General features: G+C 43.6%; 1 protein-coding gene across 2 annotated transcripts in view; it reads right to left on the reverse strand.

The window, feature by feature from the left end:
• Positions 1–7,902: 7,902 nt before the first annotated feature.
• Positions 7,903–18,589, reverse strand: part of KCNMB4 (potassium calcium-activated channel subfamily M regulatory beta subunit 4) — a 59,498-nt gene continuing 48,811 nt past the window's right edge. For both annotated transcript variants that reach the window (XM_041754096.1, XM_041754095.1), the window contains one exon: positions 7,903–8,415. In XM_041754096.1, coding sequence (XP_041610030.1) covers positions 8,342–8,415 — 74 coding nt within the window. In that variant the 3' untranslated portion in view covers positions 7,903–8,341. The remainder of the gene's footprint in view (positions 8,416–18,589) is intronic.

An 18,589-nucleotide genomic window follows, 5' to 3' on the forward strand; every position in this document is an offset into this window, starting at 1 on the left:
CCCGTCTCCCATGTAGCAGTGGGCACCATTCCTGGCCACGAGGAAGGCGGGCTGTGGCCACTGGGTGAGGTTGGAAGCTGGCGAGCTTCCTCCCTAAACGCCGGAGGAGGACTTCGACTCCCTCCAACGTGGCCTCCGTCAGTTCTCTCTCATGGACGAGGTGCTCCCCTGCTCATCTCTTAACTCAGGCCAAAGGCCTGCCCGGCCAGACACCCCGGGACGGGAACTGAAACTGCCCCTGAGGCGGTAGGGAGACCCTGCGTGGCTGCCCCCAGACACCAAGCTGCCCCCCTGCCCCCTGCACACACCCCCATCTCCAGCCTGCGTGTTCCTTACACGACCTGGAAGTATCTTCAGGGCTCTGGAGTCCGTCTTTGAGACACTAGTCAGCTGCCTCCCTGGTGCTGGTCTCACGGAAATAAACCCCTTCCTTGGTTCAGCTCAACCCGTCTCTCTGCCTCTGGATTTGGTCAGCGGCCAGTGGCAGAAGCTGGTCCGGGGGGACCCGGGAGGCTGCTGTTCTTGCACCCTTGGGCCCCAGGTACAAGGCCATGCAATTGAGTCAAACCAACAAAGGTTTGTCTAGATCGTTTATTCATAATATGCAGAAAGGAGGATGTTAAAAAGCTAACTTTAAATGACCAAATGTCAGCCCAAGTTTAATTTCCAAGGAAGGGTCTTGATTACTGATAACTTGATTAACTCCCAAGAGGCGGGGCATTTTAAACCAGTTGGAAGCTAACCACCTGCTGTAGCTCGAAGGCCCAGAGCCCCTGACTCTGAAAGCTCTGAATGCCCTTCAGCCTGCCCAAAGTGAGAGACTTGCCTCCTTGGGATTCATCTTGTCCTGGGGGATATAATTTGTTTTGACAAAATTTTAACATTCCTTCTAACATAAAGTCTTTTCTGACTTAAAACTGTTAAGAACGTAAGACAAGACTTGCAGGGAACCTTAGGGCCCAGAATGTCCTAGTCAGTAAGACGGGGGTGCAGGCTGGCTCAGTTGGTAAAACCTGTGACTCCTGATCTCCGGGATGTGAGTTCGAGTCCCAAGTTGGGTGTAGCGAATACCTAAAAATAAAATCTTAAAGAAAGAAAGAAAAAAAAAGTAGGAGGGTACGTCATTAAAATTACGTACTGTTGGGATTTCTGGGTGGCGCAGCGGTTTAGCGCCTGCCTTTGGCCCAGGGCGCGATCCTGGAGACCTGGGATCGAATCCCACATCGGGCTCCCGGTGCATGGAGCCTGCCTCCCTCTGCCTATGTCTCTGCCCCTCTCTCTCTCTCTGTGTGACTATCATAAATAAATTTTTAAAAAATTTTTTTTAAAAATTACATACTGTTGACTCTCAGGAAGGCTCAAGCAGGTTTAACTCCCTCCATCTAACATAAGGAACTACTAAAGACAGCATAGCACAGATAGAGGAATCTAGAATATATAACCCCACAATGAAATAGTAGTGGGTTTAGTATTACGGGGAAGTAGGGAATGGCCATTTTGTCTAGGACCCTGAGGTCCTGGACAAATCTAATCTTCACCCATTGAGTTTCTTGACCAGGACGACAGGTACAAGTCGTTCAAGGACCAGTAGAAGTTATAATGATTCGTTTCAGTAGGTTTCGACTCTTGGTTTTAGTCCCTTGCTTACTGTTTTTAGAAGTTATTGTGCAAGCTTGGATAAGATTTGAATGTGTCAACGTGAATCTCAATAAATTCGGGCCTCAAAATTCTATCAGCTTAGGCGGAGCTTTTAATCCATAAGGAGTCTGGAGCTTCATGAAGACCTTCAATTTGGTTTTGATTTAGACATGGGGATAAGGAAGGAGTTTCCAAAATACCTTTGGCTTGAGTCTGAACAGGGGAGCCCTTGGGGATATCAAGGAAGAGGTCTTCAGAGGAACACTTGATCCTGCAGACCCTTTTGCACGATAGATGCTTCCAATTAAGTTAGCAGGTTGGTGTTGCAAAGGATAAAGGAATGGTCCTTGGTTAAAGGCCAAACGGTGCAAGTTACAGGCTGGGACATAAAGAGGGCCCCAGGATTATCTGAACTACCCACCTCTGGAGCAGTTTACCGACCCTGAGGGAGAGGAGAAAGAACAATGCCAGGGCTCAGGGTTGGTCTAGCAGCGCCCACCACCGAAAAATCATTCGCAGAGCTGTCGTTTAACATTTAAAGAAATTTCATTTTAAAAGATAGATAGATAAATAAATACATAAATAAATAAATAAATTTCAACTTAGGATTTCAAGAGTGAACAGCTGACCACGTGGCTGCCCCTCAGAGCACCTTTACTGTTCGCTCACTGAATTTTTTTCCCTTCAGTTTTTGCACCAGCACAATTGTTTTCCAATGCGTTTTCTGCTAACAACGTCTATAGGCATCTTTATCTTGAGTTTCTCTCCCATCTTTATCTCGAGTTTTAGTAGTTTTATCTACTAAGGACATTAGTTTGTTCTAATTCTTACATCTCTAGGGCTTTATCAAAAATGTCTCTGAGGTATTAAAGATCCAACAGTGGGATTATCCCCAATTTCGGTCTTTGTTTGCAGGCTAACGCCCCCTCTTTCTGACTTAGGCTTATTTGTAAAAAGTGAGGAAAGAGCAAGAATCACGTACACTTCACTGTCTACTCGTAAAAGCTCCGTGAAGTTACTGGGAAGTCTATTCCTGAAGTCTCCAGTGACTTCTTTTGGAAGCCTCTTCATGTTAGCCAAAAAATGCAGGAAATTGGACTTTGCTCACTTTTTAAAGTGCTTATCAAATGAATAATTGTGTTCTTATCAAAAGTTCCCTACTGTAATTCTGCTGGATACCTGCTTCTTATATTTACTCCATGTAAGCCTCTAACCCACACATTTTCTAATTGGCAACATTTCACCAAGAATAATTTGGAATGACAGCAAGGCCACTTCCCAATTCCTGACTCTCTGAAACAGTATGAGAGAATAAATGTTTGCAGTTAACACATGTTAGTTGGAGGTGATTATTATTATCATCATTACAGACAAAAAAAAAATCAATGAGCCATGTTTCTCATCTCAAAAGGTGGGAAGGTGAGGAAAAATCAGCAATTAATAGCCATGCAATACATGATAAAATCTTACAGCACGTGCTGAATTCTTAGGATATTAGAGTCACGTACAACCCGCTAGGTGATCACGAAAGGGGAAGTGATTAATTTTATCGGGAGGAGGTTGGGCCTTGAAGATTCTGTGAAGTTTCCCAAGACAGGAAAGAACATGAGAAGCAACATGTACAGAAAACATAATGGATCCTGGGAGCATTCATTCATTCATCCACCAATAAATATTTATTTAGCACCTTAGTGTGTCAGGCACCGTACCAGTGATGAAAGAAAAAAATCCCACCATCATTCTCTCTTCATGGAGCTTATTACCTAATGGGAGAGATGATGGACAAGAAACAAATAAATGCTTAAGTCTAAGCAGCAGTAAGTACTACAAAGGGAGAAAGCAGGGTAACGAGGAAGAGGAGGACAAGAGAGATCTACCTCCTCACATAGGATGGTTAGGGAAGGCTCCTAGGAAGAGTCAATATTTGAGCTCAGATCTAATGGATAAGAAGAAACAGATACGCAAATATGGCAAGAAGAGGGGTCCAGGCCATGGCACAGGACCACACAGACACAGACCCTGAGAAAAGGACAGTGTGTCTGGGTTGGAGGGCATGCGATGAGAATGTGGAGCTATTATTGGGGAAAGGGTTTTATCTGGTTGGCAATATTTCAGTAGATTTTTCAAAAGGATAAGTTACCTGAGCCAGGTAAATGATTGCCCATCCATGTTGTCTAATATTTATCCCACTATTTGTTGTCGTTGCACTACCTGCCCGTCTCCGATCTTGTGATAAAGACCCAGAGAAGCATCAGAGCTCTTGCAGGTACATTCAGAGCGTGGAACAGGTAAGGACAGAAGGTAACAGATGAGGGAGTCACCACATGAGACCATGCAGACGCAGGCAATGTGAATGATCTACCCATCGTAACAAAAATGGAAAATACACGGCTTGGGCACTGGGGCCGGGCAGCTGGCAGGCAGAAAGCTGAGACTGCAGAAGGGAAAACTAGAGACTCTTGCTGTGTTCCCACCAAACAATAGGCAGACCCAGGGCAGTGGGGACAGTGATGAGGGAAAAGCAGGGATGACGTGCATCGGCCGCTCTTCGCTGCTTCGTAGTAGAGTAAGAACCATGGAAACAGTTGGGTGAGACAAGAAGAACCGGTTTATGAGCAGGGCAATGCAGCTTTGTTGCGGGAGTTGTGTCTGCATCCTGCAGCCCACGGCTTCTGCACCCCGAAGAGCAGGAAACTATCGTGCAGAACTTTCTCAAAAGTCTCCATTAAATAATACTGGCCAGGCGACGGGAGTAGCTCAACAGAAAAGGTAAGACCAAGGGCATTGTTTTCCCACTTAAACTCCTTCCAGGAAGCTTCAAGGTGCCCATTAAATTGAGGGCTGGAGGAACAAGCAGAGACTAAGCAAGATGCTGTTGACTTAAGAACTACAAGAGTAGACTTTGGGCTGCGGCTACTTTCATGTGAATGAATCAGAAGCAAGTAGGACAGAAGCCTACCTCGTTTCTGATGAGATTTTGTCACTTAGGTTGTGACACCCCTCAGATTGATCCCTAACCTGGATTTTGGTCTGAGACTAATAGGCACACACACATCAAGAGGGTATGAAAAGGTTTATTATTCACATCTTTCCGGGAAGATCAGGGCGGTCCCCACGCGGGTCCAAAAATGAATTGACTGGCTTGGCTTTTATTGGTCTTAGGGTGTGAGGCTGGGGAAAGGGTTTCTGCTCTCAGGCCAGGCTTGTGTGGTTTGAACCTCCCGCTGGGCCAAAGGAGGAGGCATCCGGCCTTTCTAATCAGCTTGGCCAGATGTGGAGCACAGTGGCAGAGGGGGGATGGCGAAGCATGGAAGCTGTCAGCGGTCAAACATGAAGCACAGAGTCAACCTCTCCATCACAGCCAAATAAGCCATAAATCCTGGTCGATAAAAGCCTGTGTTTGTTCAATCCCTGAGGAAATCTAAGTCTACAAATATGCACTAGCAGGCAGGAGCCTGCAAAAGCTGTGATAAACCCAAGTTTCAGATGTGGCTGAGTTTGATGACCTCCTATGGGTCAAACCAGGGACCACAGAGGACAATGGTCAGGTTTCTCCAAAATAACAGATTCAAAGTTTAACCAAGGACCTTCTTTCCTGCTGGGGCAAAGGATCTTTGTAAGTCCTGCTCCGATTTTCATCATGGCATGCGGCACTGACAGCTATCCATCATCCCTGTCCTTTCCTTTAGGAGTTCTGGGTGCCCAGGTGGCTCAGTGGGTTAAGCATCTGCCCTCGGCTCAGGTCGTGATCTCAGGGTCCTGGGATCGAGCCCTACATTGGGCTCCCTGGGCTCCTGGCTCAGCAAAGAGTCTGCTTCTCCCTCTGCCCCTCCCCCAGGGTGTGCTCTCTTTCTTTCTCTTTCTCTCAGATAAATAAAATCTTTACTAGTCTTTCTCCTCCTTTTCCTTTTAGAAATAAAACCCCTCCCCTGGAGTTTTAGTGGAACACACGTCCATCTAGCTCAAGAGAACATGTTCCCGCCCTCCTTGAAGCTAGGTATTAGCTATGTGGTAAGTGCTCACAAATAACTGGGAGCACAAGTGATGAGGGGAAGTTTCCTTAGAAGGAAATCGCTTGCTCCCAATTTCCTCTTTCCCAGGCTGCAAAGTGGATGTGATTCTTTGAGCCAATTTTGACCATGGAAGGAACATCATCCTTGATAATAAAAGAGCAACAAGGGTCCCTCCAGCACCGTATGAAACAGAGCTCCCCGACTGCCCTGGGCTTCTCTGCTCCCTACGGGGGCTCTGTGAGGAAGGATGCATTCTTACATATTTTGGGGCCTCTCTTAAAGCAGCTTCGACTGTTTCCTCACTTATACAAAAAAGTGGATTAAAGTATTAAGAAGTTAAGCTTCTTTACCTTAGTATGATCTTAAAAACAGCCTCTCCTTGCCCCTCTGGATTTTAACTTTAGCAACAAGTACAAAGAGCCTCACATTTAATGGGCTATAAGCAAGGAAGACCTTGAAGCTCCATGTGACCTCATGATTTCAGTGTGTTTCTCCTCTTTTCCAAAAATCAACCTACAGAATACAGTCCTCTGTACACTTTGGCTCTAAACAGAGGCCTTAAGTAACAGAAATGTAGGAGTGTCAAGCTGATAAATGAAAACTCAGATCAAAATATATTCGTTTACTGGGACGCCTGGCAGGCTCAGCGGTTGAGCATCTGCCTTCCACTCAGGGTGTGATCCCAGGGTCCTGGGATCAAGTCTTGCACTGGGCTCCTGGCATGGAGCCTGCTTCTTCCTATGCCTACATCTCTACCTCTCTCTGTGTGTCTCTCATGAATAAATAAAATCTTTAAAAAAGACCAAAAAAAAGTATATCTATGTATCTATCTATCTATCTATCTATATATATATCCATTTCCCTTTTCCCCAACATATCATATGTATCTCTGTACTATTTTTATCTCTTCTCTGTAATTAATTAATCAGAGGTTATTGGATTAAGATAAAATGGCTAGAGTCGACTTCCTCTCCCACTATGTGACGCAAAGACGATGATGTTCTCGGGTTCCCATTCTCCAGTGACTGTGGCTTCCGAATGGCTCACGGTGTTGCTAAGACAACAGGGATGCTGAAACAGAAAGCTGGTGCTGAAGTCAAGGCACTGGAGCTGCCTGAAAGGATGTCATCGACAGTGTATTCAAGGCCTTGTTCACAGTGAGACTTGTAACACTGAATTAGGAAAAAAAAAAAAAAGGATTGTACTCATCCAACATCCTTCCATAGGTGACTATGGCTCTCTCAATGGCTTGTCCTCTGAAATTTAGAAAGCAGTGGTATGTGAACCAAAAGTCAGGGGGTGATCATCCCACTAATACATCTCCTTTTTAGGACCCTGAGCAAGTACTGTCCTTAAGTTCCAATTTGCCTTATTTGCCTTTATTCTAACAGAAGCGTGTTTGAAGGACCATAGAAGAAAACAAAAAGAAGTTATACTGTCAGCTGCTCCTTCACTAAAAATGTACGTCTCATCTAAACAAAGGTTTGATTCTATCTGCTGAATACCTGGGTAGGTGTGATTTTTGAGTTTATCAACAGATGCAAGGGAGCATGGTCTCCTCAAGAAACAGGAAGCTCGGTGGCGGCAGTGATGTGCACTGGGCTGTATCCCCAGGTTTGTCTGAGCAAACCCAGCCACTGCAGCCATGTTCTTGTTTCCACACTGACAGCATCAAGGCAAGAACAAAGAAAATAAAAACAAACTACTTGAACTGATTTTGAATATTTTCTTCTGAACTAGAATAAAAAAGGAACACAAATGGCATTTAACTAAGCTGCAAGGCATCCTTCGCATCGTGTACCTCCTACTGCACAGAGATCAAATCCCTCAAACAGCACGGACACGGGAGCAAAGGAGCAGAGTGCTCCCAGAGCGAGGACACACCTTGTTCAGAATCAGCTCCCTCTCTTAAGAAATAATCTGGTGAAAAGTAATGGGGAGGAAATGGCAAGTGTTGGAGGATGTGTTTTCCCCAATCTTCAAGGATCCCTTGACAAAGAGAGAAATGACTAAAGGTTAACAGGGCAGTTTGCATTTTTCAAGCAGGAGGTAAAAAGTGTTCTTTAATAATAGAGAGTAAGGATCCCATTGTGAGGTGAAGACCTGTGCAGGGGTCCTTAGCTCTAAGTGCAAGTTTAATCTAGCAGATTCAAATGAAACCCACCAGACCCCTTTTTCTAAATCTCTGGTGTTCTAAGTACAAAAAAAAAAGCAAATAGGAAAAAAAAAAAAAAAAACACGGACCACTCTATTTTAATATTTTTAAGTAGCATAAATCATAATGGTTCGTATACTACACTGTACAATTATATACTGTTACTTTCCAAAGAAAATTAATGTCTTATAGGATTTTCTGAAATGGTTACTCCATTGGGTTAAGAGCTTGACCCTTTAGCCATCGCTACAACACATGGCACACAATCTAGGAGGATCCAAGCCTTCCAGTTGTGCCTGTTTCTGCTGCCGTCGAGGCAGGAACCTCTCCGAGACCTCTCACGGCCCCTTCCATCTCCTGCGCCAGGAAACAGGCTCTCAGGTAGATGTGTGCCGATGAGCGCAGCTTCTGTGCTTTGCTTTCCACAAAACCACTCCCCTCTAAGAGAACTTGCGCTTCTTCATGGCTTCTGCTTTGACTGCCAGGCTCTTGGCGCAGATGGTCAGGACCACAATGAGAACGCCCACCACAAATGTCACCAGGGGCCAGAGGAAGCAATGCAGGAGGACAATCTCATCATGCGTGCGGTGCAGGAGCACATCGTCTGGTCTGCAAGACAGTAGAGAACAGGAGAGAAAGAGTGGTCAGCTGCCTTGGCATCGCATAACTCTGCAACCTGCAGCCCGACTTGCTTTCTAGCCCAAAGGGAATAATCATCATGGAGAGTGAAGACTTGCTCTGGCTATACATACTGTATTTTGAGGTTCAAATCCATTACAGAAAGTTCTGAGGTCTTGAATCAAGTAATGGTACAAATTGCATACTATTGATAACATAATTTACACGTTGTGAAATGTCAAAAGCGTAGCAATCATTTACGTTCTTATTTTCTTCCATTCCAAGCTGTTTAACATATTCCATTTTCTCACTCACCCTTTTATGTCTGCTGGTCAAAGTGGCATGTGGGTTGACATTCTCAAACCCAAACTAGACCTCGGCACTTAGGCGGGACGCAAATGATCTCAATTCACAAAAACAGTCAGCTAAAGTCACTGTGTGAATTTAATCAGAAAGGTCTATGGCGTAGCCTTCAAGTTGACTCAGCTCCATATGTGAAGGTTTTTATTAATGAACAGACAAGAGAATGGTTAGATTTCATTAACGAACAGACAAATGAATGGTTAGATTTCATGCATTTTTCCATGCTTCTTGTTGGTGGAAGAGGATAGAGATTAGCCCTCATGTTAAACCACTGACTGCTTTCTTGATAAATTTTGCAAAGTCTTAGCAATATATTTCTATCTTATCAATGCAGGGCTCTATTTTCAACTACAGCACTGGTCTCATTCTCAGGAAGTGAAGATGAGACGCGTTCCACAAGCCACGATCTCTCATCTCGGGCCATTAGGGAGAGAGCCTGGGAATCCAGCTTTCATACAAGAGGTTTACATTTTGCAAGATATTTCCACTTCACCCGCAGGAGGGTTTGTTCTGTTATACTAGAGCAGCAGCGCTTCCTCCAGGCAAGGAAGAAGATGATGTAGAATAATTAGTCTGATTGCCCTTGAGACCATCAGAGGCTGTAGAGTACAAGGGCCGGGCACTTAACAAAGAAATGCATTCTTGAGGAGCTCTCGCTAATCATCACTCTGATAATTCAAGACCCGTTCTTCCAGAAGACTGACAAAGAAGGTTGGGTATTTCTCTTCTACCTGTAATGTAGTCATCATGCGGCACTAACAAAAACAGTTTTGAAGATTAGCTTTGAAATGACAAAATCCTTGCCTTTTTTTTTTGTGCAACACTTTAGATTTAGCACATAGAGATTTTTATTGATCTTTTATTTCATCTTATTTCAGTTAAAATTCGTACTAAATTTTTAAGCAAAAAGTATTCAAGCTTGTAGACGTTACTCTTTTTCCTGAATTCCTGTAGCAACACATGGTCTTCAAGACTTGTGCTATTGTTCATTTGTGATATATATTAACGCACATATTGTTTTCTCCTGTAAGGCCCTTGACTTTGTCATTATCCTACACACAGATGTTGCTACACATGGATGTTGCTAAATAACCACTTGCTCTTGATGGCTGGAAATTTCTGCAGCGTGTTACCCCTGCAAAATTTCAAGGAACTTCAAGCCTTGAGTGTAAGAAAGTAGAGGCCTAGGTCCAAATATAGTCAGGACACAATACAGATGAAGTCATTTTCTTCAGTCTTTGAAATCCCAACCCCCAGCACTGCCTCAATTCTTTTCCCAGCTGTCAGCTGTCTCTACCCAAATGTGCAAAGGAAAGTAAAAGCTGTCTTGGTTTCAGATCGCACATTTAGGTCTTTAATCCATTTGGAGTTTATTTTTGTGTATGGTGTAAGAAACTGGTCTGGTTTCATTCTTTTGCATATAGCTGTCCATGTTTCCCATTTATTGAAGAGACTGTCTTTTTCTCATTGTATGTTCCTGCCTCCTTTGTCAGACTAATTGACCATATGACTGCGGGCTTATCCCTAGGCTCTCTATTCTCTTCCATTGACCTACATGTCTATTTTTATGCCAGTACCATGCTATTTTGATTGAAATAGCTTTGGAATATAGTACATCTTGAAATCCGGAATTGTGATACTTCTAGCTTTATTCTGGATTTCTCAGGATTGCTACAACTACATCAAAATAAAAAGCTTTTGCAAAGTGAAGGAAGCCATCAACAAAACAACAACAAAAAAGTGCAAAATACTGAATGGGAGAATCTATTTGCAAATTATATTCAATAGAAGATTAACATCAAAAATATATAAAGAACTTATAGGGCCACCTGGGTGACTCAGCAGTTGAGCATCTGCCTTCAGCCCAGGGCATGATCCTGGAGTTCTGGGATCGAGTCCTGCATTGGATTTCCTGCATGGAGCCTGCTTCTCCTCCCTCTGCCTGTGTCTCTGCCTCTCCCTGAGTCTCTCATGAATAAATAAATAAAATCTTAAAAAAAAAAATACCTTCTGGGATCCCTGGGTGGCGCAGCGGTTTGGCGCCTGCCTTTGGCCCAGGGCACGATCCTGGAGATCCGGGATCGAATCCCACATCGGGCTCCCGGTGCATGGAGCCTGCTTCTCCCTCTGCCTGTGTCTCTGCCTCTCTCTCTCCCTCTCTCTCTCTCTGTGATTAAAAAAAAAAAACCTTCTACAACTCAACACAAATAAATAAATAAGTAAATAACCTGACTAAACATCAGCATAAGTAAATAACCTGATTAAACATCACCTGAACAGACATTTTTCCAAAATAAGAAATATGCATGGCCAACAGACACCTGAAAAGATGCTCAACATTGCTCATCATCAGGGAAATGCAAATCAAAATCACGATGACACACCACTTTACACCTGTCACAATGGCTAAAATCAAAAAGACAACAATAACAAGTGTTGGCAAGGGCGCGGAGGAGAAGGATCCCTCCCACACTGCCGGTGGGAATGTAGACTGGTGCAGTCGCTGGAAAACGGTTATGGAGGTTCCTCAAAGAATTAAGAATAGGAATACCAGGAATATCATATGATCCAATATGTGCATTTGCCCAACGAAAAAGAAAACACTGATTCAGAAAGATATGTAGACACTCTATTTACTGCAGCACTGTTTTCAGGAGCTAGGATATGGAAGCTGCCTACGTGCCCATCCACAGACAACTGGATACGGAAGCTGCAGTACCCCATATATACAACGTTATATGGCCATAGAAAAGAATGAGATCTCACCACCTGCAACGACATGGATGGACCCAGAGGGTGTAATGCCAAGTGAAATAAGTGAGACAAATACTATCTGATTTCACTTACGTGTGGCATTTATACAACAAAACAAAAGCATGAACAGAAAGCAGAATCAGGCCTATAAAAACAGAACATAAGACTTTGTTGCTTGCCAGAGAGGAGGCGAGGGGAGATGAGCGAAATGGGTGATGGGGGGGTGAGTGACACAGGCTTCCAGTTAGGGGGTGCACAGGCATGGGGAACGCGGGCACGGCCTGGGGATCGCAGTCAGCGGCACTGCACGGAGGCTGTGTGGGGCAGACGAGAGCTACACTCGGGGTGAGCACAGCATCACGCGGAGAGTTTGAATCACTATGCCGTGCATGTCAACTCATGTAACAGTGTGTGCCAAGTGTACTCAGAAAAAAAATAAAACAAACTGTAGCATAATTGATTTTTTTTTTAAGCAGTCTTGGGAAAGTCTTCCTCCGTCCCTTCCTTTCCCCTCTGCCCTCCTCCCCTTCTTTCTGAGACTGTTCTGCTTCCCCGGAATCTATTGGACGAAGATACACTGGGCTCTTCCTCGAAAGGGCGAGGGTGCACGATAATGTGAATGTACGTAAAGCCCAGAACCGTACACTTCCAAATGGTTAAAATGGTAAAAAAAAAAAAAAAAAAAAAAAAAAAGAGTGGGGAGTGAAGAGGACCTGCATTTTGAACACTATTTTAATTAATTTGCATGTAATTTCCATAAGTGTCTTGCAGTTAATTTCCCAGTACAATGCTTCAGTGGGTGTCCTCTTTTGCGTTCCTTCCCCAGTCACTAGTGTTGGCACTGAATCCTTTCCCACGATGTCGTACAAGTGAGTCAGGAAAACAGCCATAGAGGATGGGGTTGGACCGCTCTTACGCATTCTCTGAAACACGTCGTTAAAAAGGAATTCAAGTATAAAGGAGAGTGAAAATAACTGAAAAACCTGGACCCAGGTATGTGTTTTATTTAGAAACTTCTTGACATTCCACCTGCCGTAAGAGCCCTTAAGGCAAAATTTTCATATTTCGAACAATGAAACCTCATTCACCTGAGATAGCTTTGTTGACTTTGCAATAGCTTCGGAAGCATTCTTTGAGGGGGAGATACTATATAAAAACCTTCACATCTCTTTCAAAATAATTAGTGCCTGTTTCCAATTCACGCAGCTTTCAGATGCCCCCTGTATCCTGCAATGGAAAGGAGGGGCGGCGGAGGAGGCTCCCTGGGCTCAAGGATGGTTTGGAGCTGAACGCAACCGAGAGGAAACAGGTAATAGGAAAAGCTCTTTGGGACCGGCCCGGCTCCGACAGGTAAGCGTCCGGCTCTTGCTCTCTGCTCACTCATCATCGCAGGTCCTGGGATCGAGCCCCAATTGGGGCTCTGTATCAGTGGGGAGTCAGTCCGCTTGCCTCCCTCCTTCTCTGTGCCCTTGCCCCGCTCAATCTCTCTCTCTCTCTAGAATAAATCAAGAAAGAAAGAAAGAAAGAAAGAAAGAAAGAAAGAAAGAAAGAAAGAAAGAAAGAAGAAAAAAGGAAAGAAAAAAACAAAGAAAGAAGAGAAAGAAAGAGAAAGGAAGAAAGAAGGAAAGAAGAAAGAAAGAAAGAAGAAAGAAGAAAGAAAGAAAGAAAGAAAGAAAGAAAGAAAGAAAGAAGAAAGAAAGAAAGAAAGAAAGAAAGAAGAAAGAAAGAAAGAAAGAAAGAAAGAAAGAAAGAAAGAAGAAAGAAAGAAAGAAAAAGAAAGAAAGAGCTCTCTGCCCTCCTCCTATTTCCCTAAAAGCAGGACTAAACTTTTGAAAGGGGTCCCTCTTTGTCTCTCTTCCAGGAAGAACAAGTTAATCACTGGAGACCATTCTAGACCTTTATGGGCCCAGAGACGGCACCACAGTATAAACTATCTAACAAACTGTCCTATCTAGCCCCGCCCCTTCCGCTGGGCTCCCCCATACATTCACCTTCCTACAGCTTGCTGCCCTACAAACGCAAAGTCCTCTTCCTTTGCCTTGTCGCTCCTCTAGAAACAGATTGCTTTCTCTTAAAGATGCCAGCAAAGCCCGAGCTCTAACAGCCTCTTGGAGCGGCCTCCTGAGCGTTCCCACGGGCATGAAGTGCCAAGTGCCAAGTGCCAAGTGCCAGGTGTGCCGGTTAAGGAACTTTTCCTGTTAATCTGGTTTCTGTCATCCTAATTTACAGAGCCCCGCCTGGGAATCTAAGAAGGGTAGAGGGAGTTTTTTCCTTCCCTGTAGGGAAAACAGATTGCTCTGCACTCCGCACAGTAATGCTGAAGTTCATTCAGTTAATAGGATTGACTGAGATTATCTCTAAATTGATCCTTGTGACACAGTTAAAGTCTGGTTCATTGGGGCCCCTGGGCGGCTCAGCTCGTTAAGCGTCTGCCTTGGGCCCAGATCATGACCCCCGGGGCCCTGCTCAGTGGGGAGCCTGCTTCTCCCTCTCCCTCTGTGCCTCCCCCTGCTTGTGCACGCGTTCTCTCTGTCAAATAAATAAAATCCTTAAAAATACACAAAGTCTGGTTCATTCAAATCGGAACTTCAGTGTCTTAATTTAAAGCACTCTCCTACCCCAGTTTCCTCCAATTTTATCAGGCAGCTCTGGGTTTAGAATTCAGTTTTCCATAATTCTATAATGGTAGGACTGAAGGAGATCTTTAAGAAAAATTACTATTTAAAAAAAAATTACTATTTTCAGGGGGCTGGGTGTCTCAGTTGGTTCTGCTTGATTTTCTTGATTTTCTGCTCAGGTCTTGATCTCAGGGTCCTGGGACTGAGCCCTGCATCGGGCTCCACGTTAAGCATGGAGCCTGCTTAAGATTCTCTCTCCCTCTCCCCTCTCACACCCCCCCTACAAAATTACTATTTTCAGTACTTGGCAAACTGGATAAATGGCCTGATGAGATCTGAATATGATGTGGTGTAATCAGGATAGTGATGAGAATGTAAGCAAGATTCAAAAAAGAGGGTGATTACTCTGTATCTGAGGACTTCAAAAAAGTAAGCAAGGGATTTATTTGGGGATGTGTAGAAATACTAATGGAAGACACTTTTAAATCCTGAGGGGGGGTGGTACAAGTATCATAAAACAAGGGAAAGCGCTTCAAGTACCCTTAGAAATACTTTCCTAAGGGCTGGCCCTACCCTGAGTAGAGCCTTGGAAGTATACTGTAGGTATATTATTAAATAGTTAGCATTGATTACGTCCTTACTACCCTCTAGGTGCTCTAGTAGGGTGTTTGCTCTCGTTTGATGCTTAAAATAACCCTGTGATGGAAAAATGTCATTTTGCAAGCAAAGAAACTGAGGCAAGAAAAGATTCGTTTGCTCAAGATCACACAACATAAAATAATAACACGGTGACTCAAAACCCTGTCTGTATGACTTTTAAACCTGTACTATTTACCCATCAGCTGGCTTTTCTCAAATGTGAACCGCTTCTGGTGGTTTGCTGAAATGCAACTTCCTAAATTTCAGGTCCTGGTTGACTGCCTCAGAATATGAGCTGTGGGATCCAGACATCTGCATTTTTGAGAAGCTCCTGATTCTAATACATAATCAAGTCTAGGAAGCACTGTGCAAAGCTCTAATAGTTGAAAAAAATTTGGAGTGAAACAAAGTGACTTAGCTGGCTATTTCTGAAACTGCCTCATTAAGTCTCACGTCCAGGTTACTTTCTTGGCCTCCACGTACTTTGGGTCAGAATGTACAGTAATGAAGGGTGTCCTGGGGTAAGATAGGAGGAGAGAAGGGGTGGCTGTGGGGAGTGATGGAGGTAGGGTAGGGGGTAGAAATGTTGCTCTGAGGCTAGATTTGGTCAGAGGGGGCCTTTAGTCTAATTGGCTAAAAGGCACCCCACACACAGGTCAGCAGTAGACCTCATTGTACCAGATTAAAAAAGATGAAGATTTGGTGTATATTATCCTAAATATAAAGAATACATTCCCTTTAAAAAAAAGAATACATTCCCTTTGACCTTTTCTCACCAAATGAGAGTCCTTCCATCTCTCAATAACTTGTTCCGTTGGTTGACGGGGAGGGAAAATGGTGGACTTCTCTTTTTAATGGGCTGGAAAATTTTCTTAACCGATTGAGCCACCCTGGCACCCCTTCGGCTGGAAAATTTTCTTAAACTGATCTCAACCACTTCATATAAAAATCTGAACTGAATGGTAAGTTACTGGTATCCCACAATGGTAACGGTACCAATGGAGAGATGATCTACTTCCAAATCCTTTCTCCAGGAGATCCTACAGAAAGTAGAACCTTCTTTCTTCTTCTTCTTCTTTTTTTTTTAAAGATTCATTGATTTTAGAGAAAGAGAAAGAAAACAAGTCGGGGAGGAACAGAGGGAAAGGGACAAGCAGACTCCCCACTGCGTGGGGGGCAGGACCTGGGGCTGGATCCCAGGATGCTGAGATCATGACCTGAACCAAAATGAAGAGTTGGCTACTTAACCAAATGAGCCACCCAGACGCCCCCAGGCTGAGGTTTTAAACAGCTTTCCAGGCCGTACCAATAATTACTCACATCTGGGAATTACTGACTTAAAGCTTTTAAATATCAAAGGTATCAGTTTGGTTTTTTATAATAACTGAAGAGCCAATCATTCGAGACTGAAGTCAGTGACAAGCATTCTATGCTACTCGCTGAGAGTCTATTGTCACATTAGATTCCTGACACAGAAGCGACAAAATGATATTTTATAATGAAAACCGAAGACCCAACATGTATGCATTCCCAGGTAATTTTGTCTACTTGGGGCTAGGTTTCAGACAGCCTTGGAAAGTTTTCTCTGAGGTCTCAAATAAATGGATCAACAGGTACTGAGTAGAAATGCCATGAGTTAAGAGGCGACTGTCATAGAGGGTTTTCAGGCAGGAATCGCAGACCACTGACTTCTAAACTAGAAAACCTTGATGTGGGTATCATTAACTTTTTTTTTTTTTTTTTTTTTTTTTTTTTAGCAAGAACTCTGTGCTCTGGGCTTTCTAGAAGGGGACTGAATTATGACTTGAACTGTTGATTGCTGATTTTTAAGAGATTTCAAAATGATTCTTTCCTACCAAGAGACGTTGAAGGTTGGCGATAAAAAACACTGGATTTGGTTTTGGCATAAAGCTGTCCTTATTGAGAGTAATTAGCCAATGTGTGTAGTTGCTGTTTGGAGCAATTTTTAAACCTTGGCAAGAGAAAAGTGTGCTTTGCTTGTCTTTTTATATGACCACAGGAAGGCACTTGAACAGCTAGTCTGAAAGCTCTACCAAGTTATGTTATAAATTACAGTGGGAATACAGAAACCAGAACGTAGAGACCCTTTGCAGTCTTCTTTGTAATGATTTTTTCTATCACGAGCCCATTTTTGCCCACTCGGTTTCAGCAATGACGTTGGGATAAGGGCTTTTAAAAGCTTGAGAAGTACTATGTCGACATCATAGCTTTGCTCCACACATGGTTCCTATCTATGGACGAAAGACTGCGTAGAGATCTATAAATGTTATAAACATCCTTATATTTCCTCAACTATTTTCTCCAATAGGTGAACTCAAGAGTTGTGATATTTAATAATATAAGAGTTAATCCTCAGGCTTGCCTGTTCTTCATGGAGGAAATTAAATCAGGCCGCAGACCTGCGGTTTCTAGGGAGAAAAATTTGCATTTGGCTTTGGCAAGAAATACAGCAAACTGGCAGGTGTGTTATTTTGGAGCAAAGGGTTGAATTAGTTATAAATTTATAGGAGGTCCACCCTGATGGTGAGTCCTAAGTAGCCTTGCAAGTGGAGGGTGGGGTATCAGAACATGAACTTGAGTTAGATAAACCTGGGTTTAAATGTGGGATTTGCAACTTGCTAACTGCATGATTTTAAGAAAAATACTTTATCCAGGCGCCCCTGGGTGTCTCAGTCATTTAAGTGTCTGCCTTCGGCCCAGGGCGTGATCCTGGAGACCCAGGATTGAGTCCCATGTCGGGCTCCCTGAGAGGAGCCTGCTTCTCCCTCTGCCTGCGTCTCTGCCTCTCTCTGACTCTCATGAATAAATACATAAAACCTTAAAAAAAAAAAAAAGTAAATAAAACCTTCAAAAAAGAAAAGAATACTTAATCCAAAGGAAAAAAATAAGAAAAATATTTAATCCCTCCATGTCTTAATTTCTTCATCTGTAAAGCAGGAATAATAATATCTGCCTTACAGGGTAGTCTTGAAGAGTAAATGAGATCATGTATGTGAGCGGTATGGGCAGCTGACTGCCTAATGGCAAGCATTTAATATTCAGCAAGAGGTGGTAATGATTATTACAAAATTGATTTACAAATCAGAAGAGGATTTTTAAAATGTTGGCAGTGACATATTATTTGCAAATATCCTCTACAATCAAAGACTGGCTGAAGTCACAAGAAATTCCTTTGATCAAGTTATAATTTCTTTTTTCTTTTTTTTAGATTCTATTTATTTTTTTTAGATTCTATTTATTTATTTGAGAGACAGGGAGCTCACATGAGGGAGAGAGAGCACAAGTGAGGAGGAGAGGCAGAGGGAGAGGGAGAAGCAGGCTCCCCGCTGAGCAAGGAGCCCAATGTGGGGCTCGATCCCAGGGCCCTAAGACCATGACCTGAGCGAAAGGCAGACGCTGAGCCCACTGAGCCACCAGGTAGGTGTCCCAAGAATGATCATTTCTTTGGGTACAGATGTCTTCGTTCCCCCGGGGCCCTCTGTGCCCTCCCTCGTCAGCCTCCCAGTCCTCTCTAAAGATCGGCCTAGGGTGGCAATGTTAAGAAACAACAGGTTTAATGAGCAAATGATTCCTTTCGATTCTAATAGTGTATGGAGGGGGAAAAATCAGTAATACCAATGTCTAGGAACACAAAGGGACGTTTCCCCCTCAGTTTAGCCCCCAAGCCATCATTTAACAACAGGAAATCACCCTGGTGGCCCATGCGTGTTTTCTGAGAGGTTTACCCGGGGGTCTTGAAGGCAGAGGCCAGGGGAGATCCCTGTGTCCCT

Source organism: Vulpes lagopus, chromosome 5 (assembly GCF_018345385.1).
Source record: "Vulpes lagopus strain Blue_001 chromosome 5, ASM1834538v1, whole genome shotgun sequence".
Classification (NCBI taxonomy): domain Eukaryota; kingdom Metazoa; phylum Chordata; class Mammalia; order Carnivora; family Canidae; genus Vulpes; species Vulpes lagopus.